This window comes from Lipophrys pholis (assembly GCF_963383615.2).
Source record: "Lipophrys pholis genome assembly, chromosome: 13".
NCBI lineage: Eukaryota > Metazoa > Chordata > Actinopteri > Blenniiformes > Blenniidae > Lipophrys > Lipophrys pholis.
In genome coordinates, this window is record NC_137632.1 from 6,228,277 (window position 1) to 6,250,662 (window position 22,386).

Below are 22,386 nucleotides of genomic sequence, written 5' to 3' on the forward strand. Positions count from 1 at the left end.
TCTGGCAGAGTTTATCAAGATGCTAACATGGTTAAAGCGGGTATAGAGGATGGATGGATGGATGGATGGATGGATGGATGGATGGATGGATGGATGGATGGATGGATGGATGGATGGATGGATGGATGGATGGATGGATGGATGGATGGATGGATGGCAGCATTGTTGGTGCCAGACAGGATGGTCAACATGTTTAAGAGGCTTTTAACATTGAGATAGTCCAGGACTGGGTTCACTAGGGAGGGAGGGGAGCTGAGGGTTTTCACCCCTTCATTTGGTTCGGTGGCGTTCACATTAACTTTTGAGACCGGATCAAACCACCTGGGAAATGTCACGCAATTACACCAGCTGCTGGTTTGGGGGTGCTGTGGCCTGAAACAAACACTGACCAGAGAGGAAGTAAAGAAGAAACACGGCTCATTGATTGGTCCGGACCGAAACTGGCAGTCCCTCCGCTTTAGCTTGTGGTGGCTAGGCTAGTTAGCTCGTGGCTAATGGGTAACCACAAACAACCGCAATATTTAGTCTTCAGACCAGATATCGATAAGCGCCTTTTTCACTAATTCTTCCTCACTACTCCACGTCTGCCAGTGATATATTTTTCAAACTTTTGTTTCTGCGTCTGCTTCTTCTGATTTGCGGGGTTAGTTTGACTGTTTACTACCCAGAATGCACTGCGTCACATCCTCTCACCCCGCCCGCTAGAAAGGTCATTTACAAACGAACTGAGGCCTAGCATTTCAAGGGGACCAGATGCTCGTTGGCTCCGGTTCAGAGTTTGTGGTCGTGCTCGCGAAACAGTTTTTCCCTGAAGAAAACGCTGGTCCGGATCAAACGGGAACATGAACACACCCTAAGACGCTCCTGACCAACTGGAATTTCGTCCAACAAGAATCTCTCTAAGGTTTATGGAAAATGGTCAGAAAAAAAAATCCTTGTTGGTGGCAGATGCCTGAAGAGAATGGCCAAACTGGTAAACTGAGCTGCAAAGAAGGTATAGCTAAAATAAAAGGTCAGTCATCGCAGTGAAATTATGCAAAAGGAAATTGCAGAGCACAAAAAACATCAAAACTTGAGGCAGATGGGATGCAGCCGATCGCACTTTTCTTTGCCTGCTTACTAAAAACAGGACTCTCTAAGAAAAGCCAATGATTCAAATGGTCTCTCCAACGTTAGACAAGTGAAACTGAAATACGTTGCATAGTCTCATGAGTCTCATGAGAACATTTGGATGTACAGGGTCAGCAGTCAAACTGATGCCTCTCTTTTAACATACAAACTATAATTCTTTAAAACCTCTAAAAGTATGAGGTATGTGGTTATCTTCACATAATTTCTAGAAACTATAGTTCATATTTCCTTTATTGTCATTGTACAGGTACAACAGAGTTCTTTTTGGCAGTGTGAAGAGCGCACCAACACAGCGAGGCAGCCAGCGTGCGCAGCGCCCCATGCTTAGATGAAAAATGGAAAACAGGAGGTAAGGAGAGGTTAAAAAAAAAAAAAAAGCAGGTCCCAAACGACGCTCCTTTAGAGGGGGCACAGTGTGGCATTAGGAAAAAAAACTTCTCAGCACATAGAATCACCGAAAAACACAATTGCAAAAACAGAGCTCAAATTCGACGAGATAGCACATACGGGCGGGGGAGGGTGGCTGCATGGGTATTGTACAAACAATAATAAAATTAAATAAAATCTTGTGTTAATGGCACACAATGTGGTTTGTAAATAACTCATGTAACATACACTCACAACTCTTCATCTTGTGGGCATCTCCTTATCTGATTGTCACTTTATGCGATTGGACACTGCGGCATGACGGCGATTTGCATTACAGCAGCAACTGATTTTGATTCAACTTCTTCCCAGAAAACTGCTGTGGTACTTTCCAGCTCCCTGCTTGGCATCCCTGCAGCCTAAACGTTCCCCATGCATTCAAATGAATTGGTGGGCAAAAGTCTCTTGCCTGGTTTGATTTGAACGTGGCCTTCCAGACTTGAACTCAAAGTTGGCATTTCTGACTGAGTATTTAATCTGTGCAAAAAAGGCAGCCAACCTTAAATATCTCAAATAGTTTTTAAACGAATGTTGTCCGCGGGAGACAACATGCATGAAGCGGTTTCCCCCTGGAAAACTGAACATGAGTCGTTTTCATGTTGCTCTTATTTCCATAAACGTCCAGTGCTTCAAGCGATACGGAGTGAAAAGTTGATCACCAACCCTGTAAAATGTAATACTGCTGAACAACTGGGGCTTGAAATTAAATGTGCTTCAGTACAATCAAACATCAACTTCTTCGTTATGTGTCTGCATGTTGGAAACCAGAATAACATGACGGTCCAAAGTTAAGTTAACATGCTGCACATGTTCACACGCAGCATCATTCTCATGAGGAGCAAAAGAAGGCTTGATAGGATGAGTCCGAGCGTGTGACCGCAGAGGGATCCCGTGGGGAAAAAAATAAGTTTGGACAAAAGTGGCACAACTTTTGGTGGATTACTTTGGAACATGAAAGCTGTAAGTCTACTGTTTACCTCATTATTATTGCAATGAAAGAGGAAATTACTGCCCTCGTGATAGCCTTTTAGAGTAATAAAATTCTGTCTCACAGGCTTACAAACAACTGTGCAGTGTTCAGGCATCTGGTAGGCTCTCAAACTCATAGATCTGAACTGTCCTGCCATGATCGTATTTCATTACTTTACTGCTTTGCTTGAAAATCCACTGCTGCTTTAAAGCAGGTCTGTTTCTGATCTAACAAGCAAAAGTACGCACTTAGAGAGAGCTAATAGGCCAGCACGGCTGAGGGTTACGCAGTAGTGAATGGAACAAGGCCACAGTCTGTTATCAAAATAAACAATGACATGATGTATATCTCGTCATTAAACTGATTTAATCCGGTCAAGACAAAGAGGCCTGCTGAAAGCTTCTTCAGTTCTCTGAATATTGTCACTAATTCATGAGTTTGCATTAATCCCATTTCAACCGACTCACGTGGCAGATCCTTTTGTTCGCACCGACTTCTTAGTCAGGCCTCATCCAAGCCAAAGATGATCAAGGACAAGTCTTCAAGAAACGGTGCTGCCGCACTTAGTTCACAAGGCTTATAGGCCGGGAAGTAACACAAAAAAATCTCTGTTCAGCCTTTGTTTTTTTCAGAAAGTGTTAGAGAGTGGTGGCGAAATAAAAGCCATTTGATGCAATCAAGTACTTTTAACGCAGATTTTTATTCACACGACAGAAAGGAATTCAAATAGAGAGCGGCGAGGCGACGTTTACTTTGTAGGCCAACCTGGAAGTTAGCATCACCTTGGTTCACTGGATTGTGACGTCCATGAATGGATTGTTGCAGAAAATAAACTTTGTGGCCAACAAAGGTTTAGGATACAAAGTCATTTCAGTTGGCAAGATAATCTTTTCAACCAAACCGGTTTCATTAGCGTTTTAAGTTTCCACAACTTCCTTAAAACCTCATCTTCAAAAGTCTTTCATCTTATGACCTTGAAAATTCAAAGAACCTTAAAGTTTTTAAAACCAACAAACTGATGGGGCCACACAATGGTGTGGTGGTAAGTGATGGAGCCTCAATCCAAGAGAGTCTTTGTTCAAATATGTCTTCTTGTTCTATGTGCATGATTGCCCTGTGCTGGCTGGGACAGACGTGGGTCTGTCAGAACAGAAGAATCTGGACGCAGCAGATTCAATAGATGTATGAATGGAAGACTGAGCCAGGAAAGGTTGCAAAAACACAATTACAAAGATATTAAAAATTTAAAGGATGGCTAGACTTGTGTCTGGTGTATTAATGCTTCAGCAACATCTGTACTCTAGTATATCCTCCGGTTATTAATCACATAGGCAGAAAAATATTTTAAAAGTCATAGTTGTCGGATTTGGACCATTGTCAAACACACTGTTTTCACCACTCAGTCCTGCAACCTTCTATTGCAAGAGTCAAACATGTGGCCCGTGCGTCAAAGTTGGGCTTGTGAGATGAGTCTTTAAAGTATATATAAAAAAAAGACATTCCCAATAACGCTGTTCCTGAATTGTCCACTAGGAGTTGACTTGTTTTTGATTCAACCCATGAATCACGCCCCGTTTCCATAACGTTTCAAGTTGTTTTTTGTGTTTTCGTTTCAAAAAAGTTTCGCGTTTACATGGCAATGTTTTGAAAACGTTGTCCAATTATGCAGTACTACAAATGCTGAAAACAATTTAGTTGTCACAAGTCGGTGAAATAACACACACGTTTGCAGAAAACAATTCGCTATAAACATTAACAATGGCAGTACACGGACATTCGTATGGACAGACGATGAAGTTGGATTGCTATTACAGGTGACTTTCAAAAGCGTTTCAGAGAAGTGCTATTTTCCCTGTTTCCAGTCGGAGTGTTTTTGAAAAGTTCCACCTTGGACACTGTTGTCAACCAGTTGCGTTTTCAGTGGCTCTGAGCATGGGGTTTGAAACTTTGGATTTTTTTTGTTGTTGTTTAACTATTTGATTTATTTTTATTCCACTATTCAGTGTTTGTAATTTAAGTAACTTTTCTACTTTTGTAATCTCATTTATTGACGTGCATACTTTGCAAAAATTTATTATTTATTTATTATTATTTCCATCATTATACCTTATTTAATTTTGTATACAGTAAGTCTGAAGAGAATCACTTTTACGGAGAAGATTTCAGTTTGAATTTAGTTAATATATTATATACACACACACACACACACACACACACACACACACACACACACACACACACACACACACACACACACACACACACATATATAGAACACAACTTATTTAATCAAGACTGCAGACAAAAATCCAAGCCACATGGTCATTTATTGTTTCACAGTGTTACTTCCTGGTTTGAATTCAGCATATGGGGTCTTTCTGTGTAGTGTTTGCATTTTCTCTCAATATATGTTCTGTGTGTACTTTGGTTTTCCCCCACAGTCCTGAAACATCGATTTGAGGTGAACTGATGAATGTGAAATTGCCCATCGGCATGTATGCCAGTGTACGTGTCTGTCTATCTGTGCACCTGTCAGGGTGTACCCTGCATTCACCCACTGATAAGTTGGTATAGAAGATGGATTTATGGATGGATGATTAACAAAACCAGCCCCAACACCTGAACGAGAGCCTGCAGGTAGCCTCTCTGCAGGCAAATATGAGTGAAGTTACTTCCCTGGACTGGCTGAGACAGAGAGCATGTGCCGCTGTAGTTTGTTGACTGAGATTTTGCAGGGATTTCAGTTGCACAGTGGCAGCTCTGCCAGAAGGGAAGAGAGAACAAAATATAGTTCAAGTGCTTGTAGGATACCAAACAGATGTTTAACCAGACAACGCTCAGCCGATAACAAGACTATCGTCAGTCTTTCAGTAAATGAAGATGTGAAGCACAGTTTTGATATTTTCCTGGCCGGACAACAAAAATGACCTGAAGAGGCACAAATTATTCACAAATATAAACCACAACAAAAAAATAAAAATAAAAATCAACTGGCTTTGTGTTGAGATTGCGGCGGTGCTGAGGGATACTGGGAATTGGAGGAGCTCTTTCCTGCTTGCACACTTGCGTACATACAGACGAAGTGAGCTGTGAGCTCATTGCAGAGCCACAGGCGGTTCAGCTGTATGGCTAGAATGCAGATCAATATCAGGGAAGGAGCGAGAGGAAGAGGGGGAGGGAGAGAGAGCGAGAGAGTGACGGAGAGTACACAGGTGGGAGGGAGCCGCTACACAAAGGAGAGCAGCGAAAAATAATGTAAGAGAGATAAATGCCAGAGATGCTGTAACAGGGAACTGGGAACAGACGAGCGAGGGAAAGAGACGCTTAGAGAACACAGAGAAACAGAGGGAGCTGGAGACGGGGAGAAAGAGTGGAGTCAAAGGCTACTGGGGAAGAAAGAAAGAAAAGGGATGAGAAAAAGCAGAAGAGGCAATGTGGAGAGAGAGAGAGAGAGAGAGAGAGAGAGAGAGAGAGAGAGAGAGAGAGAGAGAGAGAGAGAGAGAGAGAGAGACCAGGAGGTGTACATGCAACAGAGAATCAGGGTAATTGAAAAAATTAGGTTACAAACAATGTGTGTATGAGCGCTTTATTAACCTCGTTACTTAAACTCATGAATGAGGTCTGCAGGAAGAGAAGGACAGCGGCCGAGCTACATTCTTAGTCGAGGCAATTCTGCCTGCTGCAGACTGCTGTAGAAAGAGGGAGGGAAAGCTGAGATATTCAGTATAATGTATGAAACATAACTTCTGTCAGAAAAGTGTGAGGGAGCATGTAGTACTGGCACTTTAATTTCCGAACAGTGATCTCCCTCCCTGGTCCTGGTTTACACGGAGGCAGAGGGGGAGCGTTTTCAAAAAGTTGCATTTTCAGTGCTCATCAAGCCCCTCACTACTACCTGGTGGGTTGCAACAGGGAGAGACAATGATACAAACAGGACAGCTGATTTCCAGGACCAGGGTTGAAAACTGCTGCTTTAGAAAATGGAAATCCAGAGTTTGAAGAAAAAAAAAAAAAAAAGGTAAATTGTCTTTTAATCAACCAAAGGTGATTTTCATCAACATATTTTGCCTCAATATTTGTTGTTTTGCAATAACAGAAGCTGGTTCACAGAAGTCTCCAGCTTTAATGCATTTGACCCTAACTGACTCAGTTATCCATGTGACCAAACTGTAAATTGACTTTTGAAGGGATTTTACTTACATCCCACATTTTCACGGCTTCATCAACCCCAGCCATCTTTACACAATTAGTCACATTAATTCATTCATGCACACCCGCACCAATAGCTGCAGCCATTAGGAGAGCCATGGGGCTCAGTGTCCTTCCCAGGGAGACTGGAATTGAACCGTCAATATCGGGATTGGAAACCGACCGGCTCAACCAGCAGTCACACGCCGATATCACTAAACAGAACCACAATTTCCTCTGATGCTATTTTAAGTTGACATGGAAGCTGGGATAGTAAATGCTCTGATGAGGACAATTTATGATTGTCTTATATAAATATGGACACTTGTGTTTCTCCAACTCTCAATTACATGTGCAGCCCCCCACCTATCTCTATCATGCATCATTTTTCATTCATTACCACTACATATATAACAACATCTTTATTCTCCAGATTAAAAGAACAAGCAGACACGTACATTAACAAAACATGAATAATGTTGTTGCTACCAATTAGAATAAAAACGCTGCAGTAAAGAGTCCCGAAGCCGACAATTTTTTTTTTGCTCTTTAAGAATTTTACTTCCTGTGTTCTTCAACTCAAGGTGTTTTGTGAAAGGGCTTTTGGATGGATAACCGAAATAATGTTCATTTTGAACCCGTGGCCCATCGAGTTTCAAGTGTTATTTAACAATCTGTCATTGAATAGTTTATTGCTGTTTTTTTATGGCTGCTAAAGAGTGGCTAAATGACACTACAAAGGCCATCTGAGATATCAGGTCATCATGAGTGAGGCCAACTAACCCTTTCAACATTTTTGAATGACACTTTCAAACTTGTATATTTAAAAAAAAAAAGAAGAAGTAAATACTTTTACGGTCCTAAGGCCCTGTTCACGTTACGTTTCAAGTGAAAACGCATCGTTTTTGCGTTTTCGTTTCAAAGTTCCACATATAAACATCAACATTTTGAAAACGACGTCTGTTTTCACAGAAACGCTGAAAACAATGTAATTTTCATGTAGGGCCCCTAGTGGGTGCTGTTATTTATTTTTGTAATGAAACCTCACACACCTGAACAGAAAATAAAACACTACCAATATTAACGATGGCAATCATATGGACAGACGACAAAGTTGATTTTTCCTCCGTCTGCACGGAGTAGAGGCTGTAGGGTTTTCAAAAAGTTTCACCTTTGGAGCCGTTTTCAAAAAGTTGCATTTTCAGTGGCTCCAAGCACCGTTGTCGTGCAAACAGACTCCCATAACGCAACGAAAGTTTTCCGTATTCACTTGAAAACAGCCTGATGCGTAGTTTGTCTTCAGCTTCATTAAGTTTCAGCCCTGAAGTGTTGATAAGGGTTCAAAAAGGTTCAAATCAGTGATTGTTTTTCCTAAAGAAATATGTATCATCAACTTTTGTGTGTCAAAGAAATGACTACCAAGAAACGACTAAAAACATTCTGCATTCTTCTTGCTGAAGAAATCAGGATGATGTTAAAGACTGGGTTGGCCCACAGAGATGTTTAATCCCTGCAGTAAATTCTTGCTACACCGGATCACAATATCAACTTGACGCAACACAAATGTTATGTTTAAAAGCACTAACAGAAGCTGTTTTAATTCTCAATCACACCAGAGACGGAAACATTTCTTCTTCTTCTTTTTTTTTTAGAAGTGTAGAACTACGACATAAGAATCCAGCAAAATGTTAAATTTATCGGGTTGCCTTCCTTAATTGACAGATTTACTAAGTGAGGTGAGACTGAGCTAACACAGAGAGCAGTGATATGCACCGCTGCCTCACAGCAAGAGGGTCTAAGTTTGAATCCGAGTTGGGATTCTCCTTCCCCTCCATCCTTGCCCAATCCAAACACGGGCTTATTGGGTTCACTGGTGACTGTAAATTGGCTGGAGGTGTTATTGTGTCAGTCTGAGATGGACCAGCAACCTGGCCATGGTGTGCTCTGGCTTTTGTCCAATGTTAGGTGGGACGGGCTTCTGTAGTCCCCGAGACCCAAGTATGGATAAAACAGGTACAGAAAATGGATGATGAAACTGTAATGCAATACCTTATTGTAATTCTCAACTGAGACTCTATCACCATTTACACTCGAGCCAGGTTAGGATAAAGCCTCAACGGCCCCAAATCAGAGTTTCTGTTCTAGCAGGGGTCAAAAGAGGACAGGGATCGAGATCCCTCAGAAAATAGTTTACACCCTATTCTCAAAGAAACACTGAATGGATCACTTCAGTTCCATTATGGAAGCGAGTCATGATTACAGCCACAGGATATACAGCATGTGAGTAGTGACAAAGAACGCTTCAAAGAAAAAGACAAAAAAATAAATAAATAAATTGGAGCCTATCCTTTAAATCATGCAAATGCACTAAAGGCAAACAGCAACAGGAATGGAAAGGCGGAGAGCTGCTGAGCGAGCGCGAGGAGTCGGGGTTAGGAGGGCTGGGGGAGGAGGGGGTGGAAGGAGGGGGGGGGGGGGGGGGGGTTATCTGGTGCGAAAGCGCAGATTCGTCGCTTTGAGAGAGGAATGTTTTGACGCTGTTACAACCCTCCACCCCGCCGCCGTCGCCGTCGCCGCCTCCTCTCCCTTACCCCTCCTCTCCTCCGCCAATCTCACACCTGATGTGTGGGGGCTGCTGGGAGCCGCATGCCAAGATGAATAACAACCGGCTGTTAGTCACGATAGCGCACGAACACACACGCCGCCTGTCTCTCTCTTCCCCTCTGCCTCTCTCTCTCTCTCTCTCTCTCTCTCCTCCGTTCTTCCTCGCTGTCGTTTTCTTTCTCACCTTCTCCCTCTTTCTCTCTGACACGCACACAAACAGCATTTTCTCCGTGATTTACGAACACATTGAGATTCCATTTCACTCCTCTGTCTCTCCGTCTCCCCACTCACCACGGCGCAACATTGACATTTGGGTTGAAGGTCATACCACACATTCCACTCTTCCACGTTGCGCTCATGACCTGTTATCAGCGTGGCTGCTGATACCGAGTAGGTGACGATGTGTGTGTGTGTGTGTGCGTGCGTGCGTGCGTGTGCGTCCACGTGAATGATCGACCACCGAGATTTCTTTTTTTGCGCGTGGTTCAATATCAGCTCTGCCTCGTATCTGCAGGTACAGTCAATGTTTGCAGATTGAGACAAATCTGCGGAGGACTGTATCGATTGTGGTGTTTATTGAAATGCAACCAATGAGGTTTGCGGTTCCAAACGTAAAAACATAATCTTTCCTGGTAATTTTGTCATCATTACTTTTTTCCTAAAAGCTCAATTTGAAAAAGGACTTGAAAATAAAATCTCTGATTTGTAATTTTACCCTCTGAAAAAGGGGGAATTTTGGCATCAGGAGCAACTATTATTTCCAGTATAGGTGATTTGTGAACACCTGTGACAGATGGAGTTCGTCAATGTGGGAAGTTAAATAGTGTAATTAACAATTCTGAAGCAATTAAATCTCACGAGAAAGAACGTTGAAAACACGTAGCATGCAGCGGGCTATTGGCTGCATTTGCACAAGTGTCGCCGGTTGCTTAAATCTGGCATTTTTTCATTGATTGCCATACAAAAATGAACAAGGTTTCTTAAGTGCAAAGAATCATCATTTATAGTTCTACGTTTGTTTGTGCTTCCGATTAACAGTTTACATTGCGTTAAAAATATACGTGGTTTGACCAAAACTCAAGGCAATCACACAAAGAAAATTAGAAAAAAACCAAAACTTTTTTATCTGAAGATTTTACACGGCAACTTAAAACTCAATACTTTAGTTCAAAGACACGAAGTTTGAATTGTTATTGTAGCAGGTTCAATTCCTCTCTTATATATGTCAAAGAAAATTCTCTTCCAAGGTTTCCACTCTGCTTTTCCTTTGTGTGTTTCGTTTTATTGTTTGCATTTAGGGCTTTGAACAGCATGCCAACAGAAGTACTGCGCAATTTGCACAAACACAACCTTCTCATGTGCGCTCACAATTTGTGCAATAAAGTGAGACACGAAATAAAAGAAATTCAAAATAGAAATATTCTGCTTGACTGAAGTGGGAATGTTTAACTGCTGAAAATCTGTGAAATGCAATGAAAGTGCCGCTGGAATCAAAGTCCACAAGTTGAAGAATATTGGTCAAATTACACCACGCCATCATTACCTTTGGCTAAGCGATGTGGCGAGGTTGTTGCTCATGTTTAAATATGACCCTACAAGCTGTGTCCCTCTGGCAGGTGCATGTGAAGATTGATTGCTTCAGTTATGTGCAACAAGGCTGTCCCATTTCGATGGCGCCGTCACGAGCCGTCCACAAACCGGTTCTTAGTTTCCAAGACAACAAAGTATAAAAAAAGAAACCTCACAAATCCCAGAATTTATAACGCCAATCAATTTTCCTGAACTACGCAACATCGCGAACAAGCGCATGTTCTTGAACTGACCCAGCATTTGAGTGAGTATTAGGTTTTTTTTTGACTCAATGAAATGAGAAACAATAATTACAAATAAACGTAAGTGTATATCAGAGGTGGTAACTGGAGCATATCAAGCTTCTTGTACAAAATTATTTAAAATTTATTGCAACAACGTTCCCACCCCTAAAAAGAAAAGGTTTATTTGAAACAATGGACTGAAACACACAAGCAGGATGTTTTTGACAGATTTTTTCCACGAAGCATCGGGTAAGACGAGGCCATAAATGACCTCCTATCGGTCCAGGACACAAACGTGTTGATCATAAAAACTGTGTGGTTTATTCTTTAGGAGAATTCAGACTGCTAATGCTTGCCCAGGGAACGTCCTTGTCTGTGTTGGGACACGTTTTTACAGAGCTGCGGTTTTGCCTACTTGATATCGAGATCATCGTATTCTTCACTGATTTGGCTGCATATGTCAGAGGATCTTTTGATGTTTTAAGATCTGACCAATCGCCATCTCAACCTGTCCAGTGTTTCTAATGAACCTTTTCTTTGTAGAAGTTTCAACAACTTGGAAGTTTAAAGTTGATTCTTCACAATAAGTTGTTTTTAAACCTTCCATGTGTGGGACAAACACCACAGTGTTGCTGCTTCATGATTCACCCGCGACGCCGGTAATGTTCCTTATTTCTCTCATTCAGTGAAATTTAGCCTGCAAACTACCCAGGCTTTGGAGGAATCGTTATCTGAAGACTGCCAAGTTGTAGCCCCCCCCGATTTGAGACATAATAGTTAGTAATAATCCATAATAGTTGTCTTGAATTTGGAATTATATTTTTTTTATTGAAATAGGCCCAAAAAACCAAAAGAAATCTGAAAAGCGTATCACTACAATGCAACGCAGAAAAAAAATCTGGAGATAACCAGGAAAGCTGTTCTTGTTCTTTCAGCATAAATAAAAAACATTACACCCGTTTTCATTCAGAAGAACAGCACCATTTTAAACCCACAGGAGAGACAGTAAAAAAAGATCTACGTATGACTTATTGAAATGGTTAAAAAAAAAAGACTTTTTTAGGGCTGTAAAAGCAACACGAAACCAAAACATTTCCGTTCATAAAAAGTTTCCCATACACACCAAGCCGCATCAAGAAATGTATCTGTCCACACAAAACAAAGAAAGACACTGAAGTATTTAGTGGAGATGCTCCCATCAGGTTTTATGATGCCGATTCTGATCAGCCATGAGCGCCTATCACTGTCATCGATAGCGATCACATGGAATGGCTGTAAAGTTTTTGCTTTAGTTCTGATGAGAGCTACTTCTTCCAGAGAAAAACAAAAACACAAACCTGAGAGGCACAATGCAGCAACTACTCAGTCAGAAGGAAAACTGAAAAACACTTAACTTTACCTGATATCACGCAATCTTTAACTTATTAAAAACATTATGGCTCCCAACAGGATAATTAGTGCAAATAAATAAAATTGAATATATCTCACAACATCGCCTAAATCAATTATTGTCACATGTCTTGAGCATCCCAAGCGTGGGCTGCGTTAACTGCTGTCTGACTGTTGCTGCTCTTGTCCTTTTCCCCTTTGGGTGTGCGTCACGAGGGGTGTTTTGGGGTGGTTGCCCTCTCATTTTACCAGATTGCACTAAGCTCGTCATTAGAACATCATAATTTACTTTCGCCAAGTATCCATTTTTACCAAACTGAGCTTGAACGCAACACAACCTAAATCAATGCAACCTCCCTGAGCTGTTGGTTGCAGCCACCGGCTGCTCAGAGGTAACGATAACGTGCTTCCGGCGGAAGTATTTTTTTCAATGCATGTATCTAGATCACTCTCACAGATCGTATAAAAGTTCTACACAGCAGACATGTTTGCCGGAGGTTTGCTGCAGAGCGTCTGCGCAGCGTGAAGGAAAGGGAGACGAGGACGCTGCACGAGACACAGTATGAGATACAGGGTTTTGTGATCGGTACCGGATCACATACTTTAATTTGGAAATCGGCCGATCATGGCCGGTGGCCCATTAGTCAGAGCTTCACTAGTATTTAGGCCACGCCTGCCGTGGGGCTGTAATGCCGCTAATCAGAAGCGGAAGGTTTTTCCACCACCTGCGTTCTCCAAGTGTAAACACATCAGGACAACTGGAACGCACCGTTACTCATCTCCTTCACTGAGGAACAGCAGTGTCAGAATGAGCCACGGATTTTATTACTCTGCTGCCACAGCCCCTCAACGCGGACACGCAGAGAAATGCCGGCATCTCTGGCTTTCAGACGAGACCAGCGAAGGCCTTGCTGGTGGGAGGAAATAGAAAATGATGCGCTTGTTCCTGAAAATAAAAAAGGCGAGCGAACTTTCACATGTCAAGAACATCAAGTGAGCCGCTGTGCCTTCACACTGGAGGGCAGACGTCTCTGCTTTAGTATGCCATTATATTTGTGTGGACAGTTTTTTTTTTTTTTTTTTTAAGGAACACTTGTGTGAATGATTTTTTTAAAAATGGTGGAAGAAAAAGCTTAAGCTTTAATTTTCAATCTAAAAAATGGCTTCTACCTATTAGATAAGAAAGATGTATTGAAAACTTTGTTATCATTGACCTCATTTGTTTATAGCTATTTCGACTGCACTATCATTATTGAGATTGGAAAACCTTGACATTCTCACTTTGTACTATTGATCATTTAACAGTGGATAAAAACAGAAATTCTTCCTCTATTTGGTGAAAATGTGGTTGAAAGTCGAGTTTGGAAGAAAAATGTGCATCTTTCAAAAAAAGCGAGAATCTTTGTGAATTTATTACAGCAAAGATCCCCAGTTAACAGCAAGACATCAAACAATGGTGAAAAATATGAGACAGAGCGCTGACCAAGTCTGACAAGATATATTTTTAGCAGGGGCTGGGAGACATGGCCGAAATGAGACTGAGAATTGGATAAGTGGCCACAATCGATTTATGACAAACAAATTGTGGAGAACTAGGAAGGAGAGATGATATTCTTGGTTGTTTTGTGAGAATTCTCAGGCTGGTTGGACGGCATGTAAGACGAGTGTTTAGTGCTGCATTACTACAGCAACAAGGTTCCTGGTTTGATCCAGGAGGTTTTTCCATGTCCTCATTGTGCTGGTGTAGATTTTCACTACATGTGATGTGAGGGTAACTGGTGATTATAGAGTGACCTAAGGTTTCAATGTGTGGATAAGTGTCTGTCTCCCTGTGGCGACTCTGTGGTGGACTAAGGTGTCCTGTGTGTACCGTGGCTCTCGCCGAAATGTCAGCTGGGACACGGCCCAACTCCCTGCACTCATGTCTGAATAACAGGAGTATGAAAGATGAATGGAAAGAATCCCAGATAGAACGACTTTTAGCTAAGCTGGCTTTGTTTGATTTATTTTGCAAATATTGTGATTGGCTGAGTATTGTGAAAGAAATGTGCCCCACAGATTAACAACTCATTGCCATAGCAAAAAGCTGTTCCATACACTGAGGGGGGAAGTTTACAATGTTTTGTTAAATAAACAAAGACATTTTTCTGTAGTTGCAGATGAAAGTATTAAAATCACTTAAAAGCTCTATTTGTATATGCATCCAACCAACAAAGTAAAAACCAACAAACAAACAAAAACTCTCTCCTGCACCAACGTGGAGTAATGCTTTGAGGTCTGAGTTGTTTCACTGATCCTCTTCGGGACTGACCATTTTTCAATTTTTCTCTTCCCTGTTCGGGATTTTCATCTGTTTTGCGTTCTTCCAAACAAGCATTAATAATCGGCTCATATTTCACTCGGTTACAACCTATGAAATGACTCTTGTCAGCTTCCAAAAATCGTCTCTCAAATCACAATGATGCTCACATCAACATCTGTCATAGATTGTCAATTACGAGGCTCCTTAGTATAACAACTGACAATAGCGTATTGCTGAGAGCTCCACAAAGCTTGTTAATCAATCTCAATGACTCGACAATTACTTTACCAGGCACTGAGATTGGTGACTTTTAATATGCACTTTCTGCATTGTGAATCACTGCCTCCTCAGGAGTGTGCAGTTTATTTCCTCTTGCCGGTCATGTCTCTCATCCAGACAGAAAATTGGGCTTTAAAGTGTGTTTTCCTCAAAGTCCTGAGACCTGTTGATGCTGCAGTCCCTGAATCATGATATAAATGGTTCAATCTGATTAAACTGATTGCTCACACAAGGTCAGTAATAAGCCCAGCAAGAAATTATCCAACAAGGACACATGGACGATTTGGTGAATTTGTATGGTTGTAAACATAAAGTAGTTAAATCTCCCAAGGAGCCAGTTTCTCCAAAAATATGCATATATTTTAAGCACTTAATAGACCATCTAATTGCACAAATGTATTTTATAGAATCTTTTAGAGTTTAAAGCAGGGAACAGTCAATATTAGTAGAGTTACTATGTTTGGTTTATAGCTAAAAAGTGCTGCGGGGGTCCCCGTGAAGCATTTGTTTCTAAATATGCTCATCTTTCAGCTGACATCAAGAATCCCTTTTCGAGCAGCAGACAGGAACCTGAAGGATTCTACAATATTTCAAGTGCACATGCCTTGGGAAAACAGAGAACATGTCACCCACTCAGTCATAGGCCTTTCAGTCAAAGCATGCTGGGATGGGCTTCATCCACCTGTAACCCTGACAGCGCTACGCAAAGGTACACTGCCGAGAACAGATGGCATTCAGACGTTTAGAAAGCCATTTGTATATGCAGAATCTGTGACATTGCTGACTGCATATCTGTTAAAGTAATGGCTTTTTAAATGATGCCGGCTCTAAGAATGAAAAATTTAGTCTTTCTGTTGGTCTACCACAGACTGAAATATTTGCTCAACCACTGTGTCACAGACATTTGTGATTTCTGCACAATTTATCCGCGTGACTCTAATGATATTCTTGGTTTTTGTTTTTGTTTTTTTAAATCAAATGCGACCACATGGCTGGTTTAGGTTTTTTTTCCCCCATTCAAATGTCACATAAATAAGACAGATTGCCATCAAATTGTTACGGACCTTCAAGTCTACCTCATGATCTCATAATTCCAACTGTCAAAATCCCCCAAAAAAGTAGTAAAAGTAGCTAAAAAGCTTCCATTTGTTTGTACCAAGATCATCAATTGGATTTCACATGAAGCCACATATATCACCTAAGTAAGCTAAAAAGAAAAAGATTTGGCTTGTAGAATCAAGTAAAAACTCTTCAGCATTCACATGTAGGATAATCAGTTGTGTTTATATTTATGTATAGAAGAATACCTTCCTTGAATTTATGCAAGTGAGTGTCTTAGAGGGCTATTGTCGGCTTGCTCTAGTACTTTAAAAGAAATAAAGGAGGGGAAACGCATTGGGCTTCAAGCCCCATAATATACCCTCCACGATCTCCACAAGCACCTTTGATTTGAGGGCAAATTACTTCTTATTTGGCATCTTTTCACAGTAAATGCCCCATCACATTCATTGGATGCCCTAACAGAAAAGATCCTTTACTGAAAAAAGGCCAAAATTTTCACTGCTTGGCAAATCTGACAACCATAACTTCAAGAACTAAAGTGTAAGTGCAACATCCCCAAAAACATTCTCCCTATGTGCCTTAGATTTGTGGTTCCCAACTGTCTTACTCCAGAAACCTGTAAAATTGTCTCAAAGAAAAGTGGCAGGTCCTTTCTGCAATCGAACATTACAGTGAAGCCAAACACTGGCAGACACACTCACTCTAACAAACATGCAGAAGCAGGAGTTTTCCAGATTAAATTAGTGCCAAAGGTATGCTCTATATTGTAGAAATCTAAATTTGACGACAATCTTTAATAAAAAAATAAAATAAATAAAGCAGAACCTTCACAGAGATAAAACTTTAACATTTAGAAAGTTGGGGCAATAAATGTGTGTGTGCAGTCTCTGTACCTGCATGCCAGTAGGGCTCAGTAGGCTCCACCAATCCCTATCCAGGCCAAAGACGAAGGCATTGGCCAAACCGTGTAGCGGTGCCGAAAGGACGTGCAACAGGGTGAGTGGGAAGGATGGATCCTGAGGGTACAAGGCATTGTGGAGTCTGGTGGGGGAGAGAGAGAGAGAGAGAGAGAGAGAGAGAGAGAGAGAGAGAGAGAGAGAGAGAGAGAGAAAGAGAGAGAGAGACCGGTTGAGTTCACACATTAAAAAAAGACATAAACTTTGCAACCTGAAAGAGCTTTCGAGGATGAAGATGAAGTAATTGAAGGAGAAGTCAGTTGGAAAAAGAAAGACAGGCAGGGTGGGGGGTGGGGGAGGGGATAGGAAGTAAGAGCTTGATAGAGCAACAGAAAGAGAGTGAAAGAGAGGCAGAGGACAAGTGAGTGACAGAGTGAGGGACAGGGCGAGAACGAGAGGTAATGAGAGCGAGCGGCAGAAGCAGAAAAAGAGGGGGAGAGAGAGAGAGGAAAAGAGGAGGGCGAAAGAGCGAGTGAGCTTTATATCAGCGTTTAAGAGCCCATTAGGCAGCGTGAGACGGCTGGGCTGACACATTCTTGGCTGCCGCTTCGACAGCACGCAGCACTTTACAAGGACAGGGAGATGTGTAGCGCTCAACTCCCTTCCTCTCCTTCTCGCCCTGTTCTCTCATCTCAGTTTCCTGCTTCTCCTGACCACAATTTCACCGTCCCATCTCGTCCTCTCCTTTCCATTCCGCGCACGTCTCGCGCACACTGCCGAGCCTCCCTCTGATATCCCCGATTTCTCTGCATCCAGCATCATCTACCGGGATATCTAATTTTCATCTTGACTCACAAGTGTGATCTTCTTTTCTTTTCTTTTCAATTTCCCTGCCGCTGCCCGAGAACCTGGGGCAGGACTACAAAAAGAGCCTGATATTGTATGGTGAGACTGAGAACTAATGGCTGCCTCTGAGAATGATGCTGCTCAGCCATTAACCCTGGATTAACCCTGTATTAGCGCTGCTCACTGGGCTAGCCCTGCCACTAATGTCTTTTATTGATCTATTAGCCAGAGAATCAAACCGCACACGGCTCGTGGCATTTTCTGCATGTGTTGTGAACTAAGTGGCCGCTGTGGTTGACCTCTGGGGTGGGAAAGTCATCTCCGCGCTGCCTGCGTCCCACAAGGGGGGAAGATACGAAACCAACCATTTGAAAAAAAAAAAAAAGAAAAAGAAGAGCAGCTGTGGCATTTGTGGTTAGAGGAAGTTTTGTGAGACTTGCCAGTTGCTCACCTCTACGTGACTGAAACAGTCGGTGGATAACCATTGTCATGTAGTTCAAATGGTAGGATGGTGGTGAACGGAAGCACAACCGCTGTGTTTTGGTCCATTGTACACATGAAACACGTAACAGTTACTAATGTGGCTTGTTGTGAGAGTACAACAACTAGCTGAAAAACACAACAGGATAGGACATATTTATCAGAAATTGCGCAAGCACATCATCAGGATTGTTTCTTTTTCCATTTCTTGATCAAAGTTTGGGGCCAGATTCCCGGGCAAAATACTGCTCTGCCTCATTAAGAACTCAAGTGTTAGTTATTACTATGTGAAGCTACATTTGAAATGTAAATATAAACTAGTGGAGCAAATGAGGTCAGTCAGAGTTTTACCGACAATTTTAAAACTTTGGTGCAGTGAGAAGGTGTTTAACAATGCCTACACTTTATGAACAGAAAAGAAAAAAATATGTTGAGGGTGTGTGGACTATGTGTGCAATGAGTTGCCATTAAACGTAAGATTGCGTGATATGAGACTGCTGGAGACCAAGGCAGAGCACCGTGTGGGCATCAGAGCTTTTTAAACTGCAGCACAATTACACTTTATGTGACTTTATAGTGGGAAAATGATAAAACTATCCAAGAGCTGAGTCAGTTGGACATGTCTTGCAACCTTCTGACCTCAATGATTTATTTGATTGAAGGCTGCAAGTGGGGTCGCCTTATCTGATGCTGTTGGATTTTCTTTAAAATCGTGTTATACTGGCATTTTTACATTGTATATGAAGGTTGCAGAGTGGTTACATGGTGGTTTATCTCGGTACTCTGGTTTCCTCCCATAGTCATTTGAAGAGAGATGGTGGCTCTAAGGCCCCATTCACACGTCAATGTTTCAAGAGAAAACGCACCACTTTTTCGTTTCTGAAAAAGTTTTGCGTTTACATGGCAATGTTTTCAAAGACGACGGGAACAGCAGAAACGCTGAGAACAAAGTAGTTTCACAAAGTAGCATGCCACGCCACAACATTAACATTAACCTTAACTCTGGAAGTCGCCATTGCTGTTTTGGTCCATCTACTTGCACCTGTGCAGAAGAACTATATAGTATGGCCATGGTGCACGTGCGTAGGAGCAGCATCTCCGCCGTCTACACGTGATGGAGCCCAAGCGTTTCCAGAAAGCTGTGTTTAAACGGCGACGGATTACGAGCATTTTAGAAAATTTCCACCTTGGGAGCCGTTCTCAAAAAAGTTGAATTATTCAGTGGCTCTGAGCACCATTGCTGTGGAAACGGACACCCAAGATACAACAAAAGTTTTGTGTTTTCACTTGAAAATGTTGTTGTATACATAGGCCCTTAATTGCCAGTCGGTGTGATCATGTGTGTGTGTCTCTATGTGTGCGATGGACAAGCGGCATGCATCCTGCTTTCCCCCATAATAAGCTGGGATCAAACCATGCCCCTTCCCGTGTACAAGAATTATATTGAATTTAAGAAAAGGTCCAGCAGAACTTTCAAGAAAAGATAATTATTCATACTAAACAAAACAAGTCAGTAATTAGACATGAAATGGATGCACTTTGAATAAGTGCAGGAGAAAAGTCTTTAAGAAATGTTCTTAACCGACATTACCTGCCATCACCCAATTAAAAATATAATACAATGTCCTCTAACCTTTAAGGTTAATGGAAAAAAATTGTGTTTAGTTGACAAATATCTTTGAAATACTTTGGTGAGTTCATTACATCTGTTTTATAGATTTAAATCTTTGTTTAAAATATATATTGAATTAGATGTACCACACTCAGCTAAATCATTAAAAAAGCTACAAAGGAATAGTAATGCATATATAGGAAAATATCTTATAATAATGATTCATATTTATCGCGCAGCTTCACCCTCCTTAAGCCAGAATTTGCCTACATGACCAGTGAGGCGTCTCTTTTTCCTGCACCAGCTCTTTTTTTTATTTTTATCTTCACCCATGTGTCCAACTGTGATTTCCCTCATTTCCCATTTTCTCCATCAGAATTACACTACCGGGTGCTCACAGGTAATATTGTTTAAACCATGAGGTCAACTGATGCTGGCTTTCCCTGCATTGTTCCTGAAAACTAACAGAAGCTCGCTGGCTCACAGTGAATTTAAACATTTAAATTAGTTTTACTGAATCTCATCCTAATCTCACATTTTTTGATATAAGAAATCTGCCTAAAACAAGATCTGGTCGTTAGTTTTAATCAGATCCTGATTAAATATGAAATTATTATAGAAAAGTTAGTAGTTTCCATTGAAATGTGTCACACCGTAGTCTTTACAGGCTCCCGAAATCAATCCGTGAAGGTGCTGGATAAAAATAATTAATAAACTATGAATTAGTAATAACAAACAAACAGAGGTCAAGCTGGGTGAATCCAGCTCCTGATAATGACAAGATACGCTGCAATAACAAATGTCTCAATTGTTGAAGCTGGGGCAGCAGTGATGCTCAGTCTCCTGGAGGCTGTACAGCTGAGAGCAACAGATCATTTCTATAATGGGTTGCCATCAACCCATTATAGACGTAACGTTAATTTTTGCCAGTTTATATAAACTGCTGCCATCAATTTATGTCATTTTAAGACATTAAGAACAAGGTGCTCAGCGTGTATGCTTTTCTCTTTGTGTTTGGCTTGAGCTTTTTCAATGACGACGTCATTTGAAAGATCTGCGACTGATGAAATTGCTTGTGATGCACAGAAACACCCATGGAAAGAGAACAAATCTCACAGCGTCCATTGGGAAACGCACAAACAGTCATGACGTCTGAATAGTTTAACCAGCTCATACTGCTGCCTGCACTGGTTAAACATAGGAAGCTGCAAGCCTAATACATTATGAACTGATTGTTGGACAAAGGGACAAGAAATAGCAGATTATTCGCTTTTGGAGATTAGTGCAGCAACATATTTCACCATCAACGGTGTCCATCACATGTGCGACCGTGTAATGTTTTGTACATTCCCAGATGTACATTTTTTTTATGTATATGACAAGACATGCACTTAAATACTCAGCAATCATTATGAAGTCTGGAAACAAAGATCAACAAAACACAGCAAAGTACAGAGGAGAAAAACAATGTCAGAGTTTGATTAACCTTCTTTCAACTAATACTGATTCACAGAAATTATTTCAGGATCAGCCCAAATACCGATATACCCAGTATTAGATTTTTGACATCCCTAACACTGAAGAAAATGTTTTTACTCTTAATGTGGTTGTAAACCAATGAAAGAAGTTGCGTACACACAAAAGCAGAATATTGAAGAATGGACAGAACAAAGTTACTGTCATAACTTGGAAAACTATATTTCAGAAAAACGTCTACAGGCTTTGTTGCACATTTGAATTACACGTTCCCTAACTCTTGCACACCGAGCAACACTGAAAAAAGCAGATTTCTTCCTCCTTTAAACACCCACAGTGAGAACTGCAGGAGAACAGCACAGAAGATGATTATGGAGATTCATCCACAAATCTGGTTATAATCCTCTCTTATCCTCTTTTGCAGCGTGAGGTTGCAAGGTTTATTTGCCATTAATCTGTCTCCATTTACCTTCCAACAACCCTTTGAAAAGTTGTGACAGGGGGGGAAACCACAAGTTGAGTTGGCCAGAAGTTGAGGGTAAACCTGTGCTGAGAACCTACCTGCTGTCGTTCTGGGTACGGGTGTCAACTAAATGTATAAACACAGCTTAAAATAAAACCAACAGAGCAGCAAGTGGAGCGTAGACGAGCCCTGGCGCTCGTCAGCGCGAGGACCATTTCAGAGCAACGCTGCCTGTTTTCTGGGTTAGCCTACCGCGGTATCTCCGAGGACCAGACCAGCTGCTGCTCACATTCATTTCACTTCCCATTAAAGGTGAAATAAATCAGGAGTCCCCACACAACCTCCTAAGAGACGAAGGAAACACACACACACGCACATACATGAACGCACGCACACGCGCCCGCACACGCACACACACCACAAACACACAGAGTTTGGCACATGTGAG

The 22,386-nt window shown here is 41.5% G+C and overlaps 1 protein-coding gene across 2 annotated transcripts in view; it reads right to left on the minus strand.

Moving 5' to 3' along the window:
- LOC308119156 (cyclic AMP receptor-like protein A) overlaps positions 1-22,386 on the minus strand; it is a 69,466-nt gene that overhangs the window by 2,740 nt on the left and 44,340 nt on the right. The window contains exons 12-13 of one of the 2 annotated variants that reach the window (XM_080479002.1): positions 17,059-17,206; positions 4,837-5,287 (exon numbers count right to left, since the gene is read on the minus strand). In XM_080479002.1, the coding sequence (XP_080335128.1) occupies positions 5,111-5,287; positions 17,059-17,206 (325 nt within the window). In that variant the 3' untranslated portion in view covers positions 4,837-5,110. Of the gene's footprint in view, positions 1-4,836; positions 5,288-17,058; positions 17,207-22,386 lie in introns of those variants that run through there. The other variant, XM_080479003.1, reaches the window with a different exon arrangement.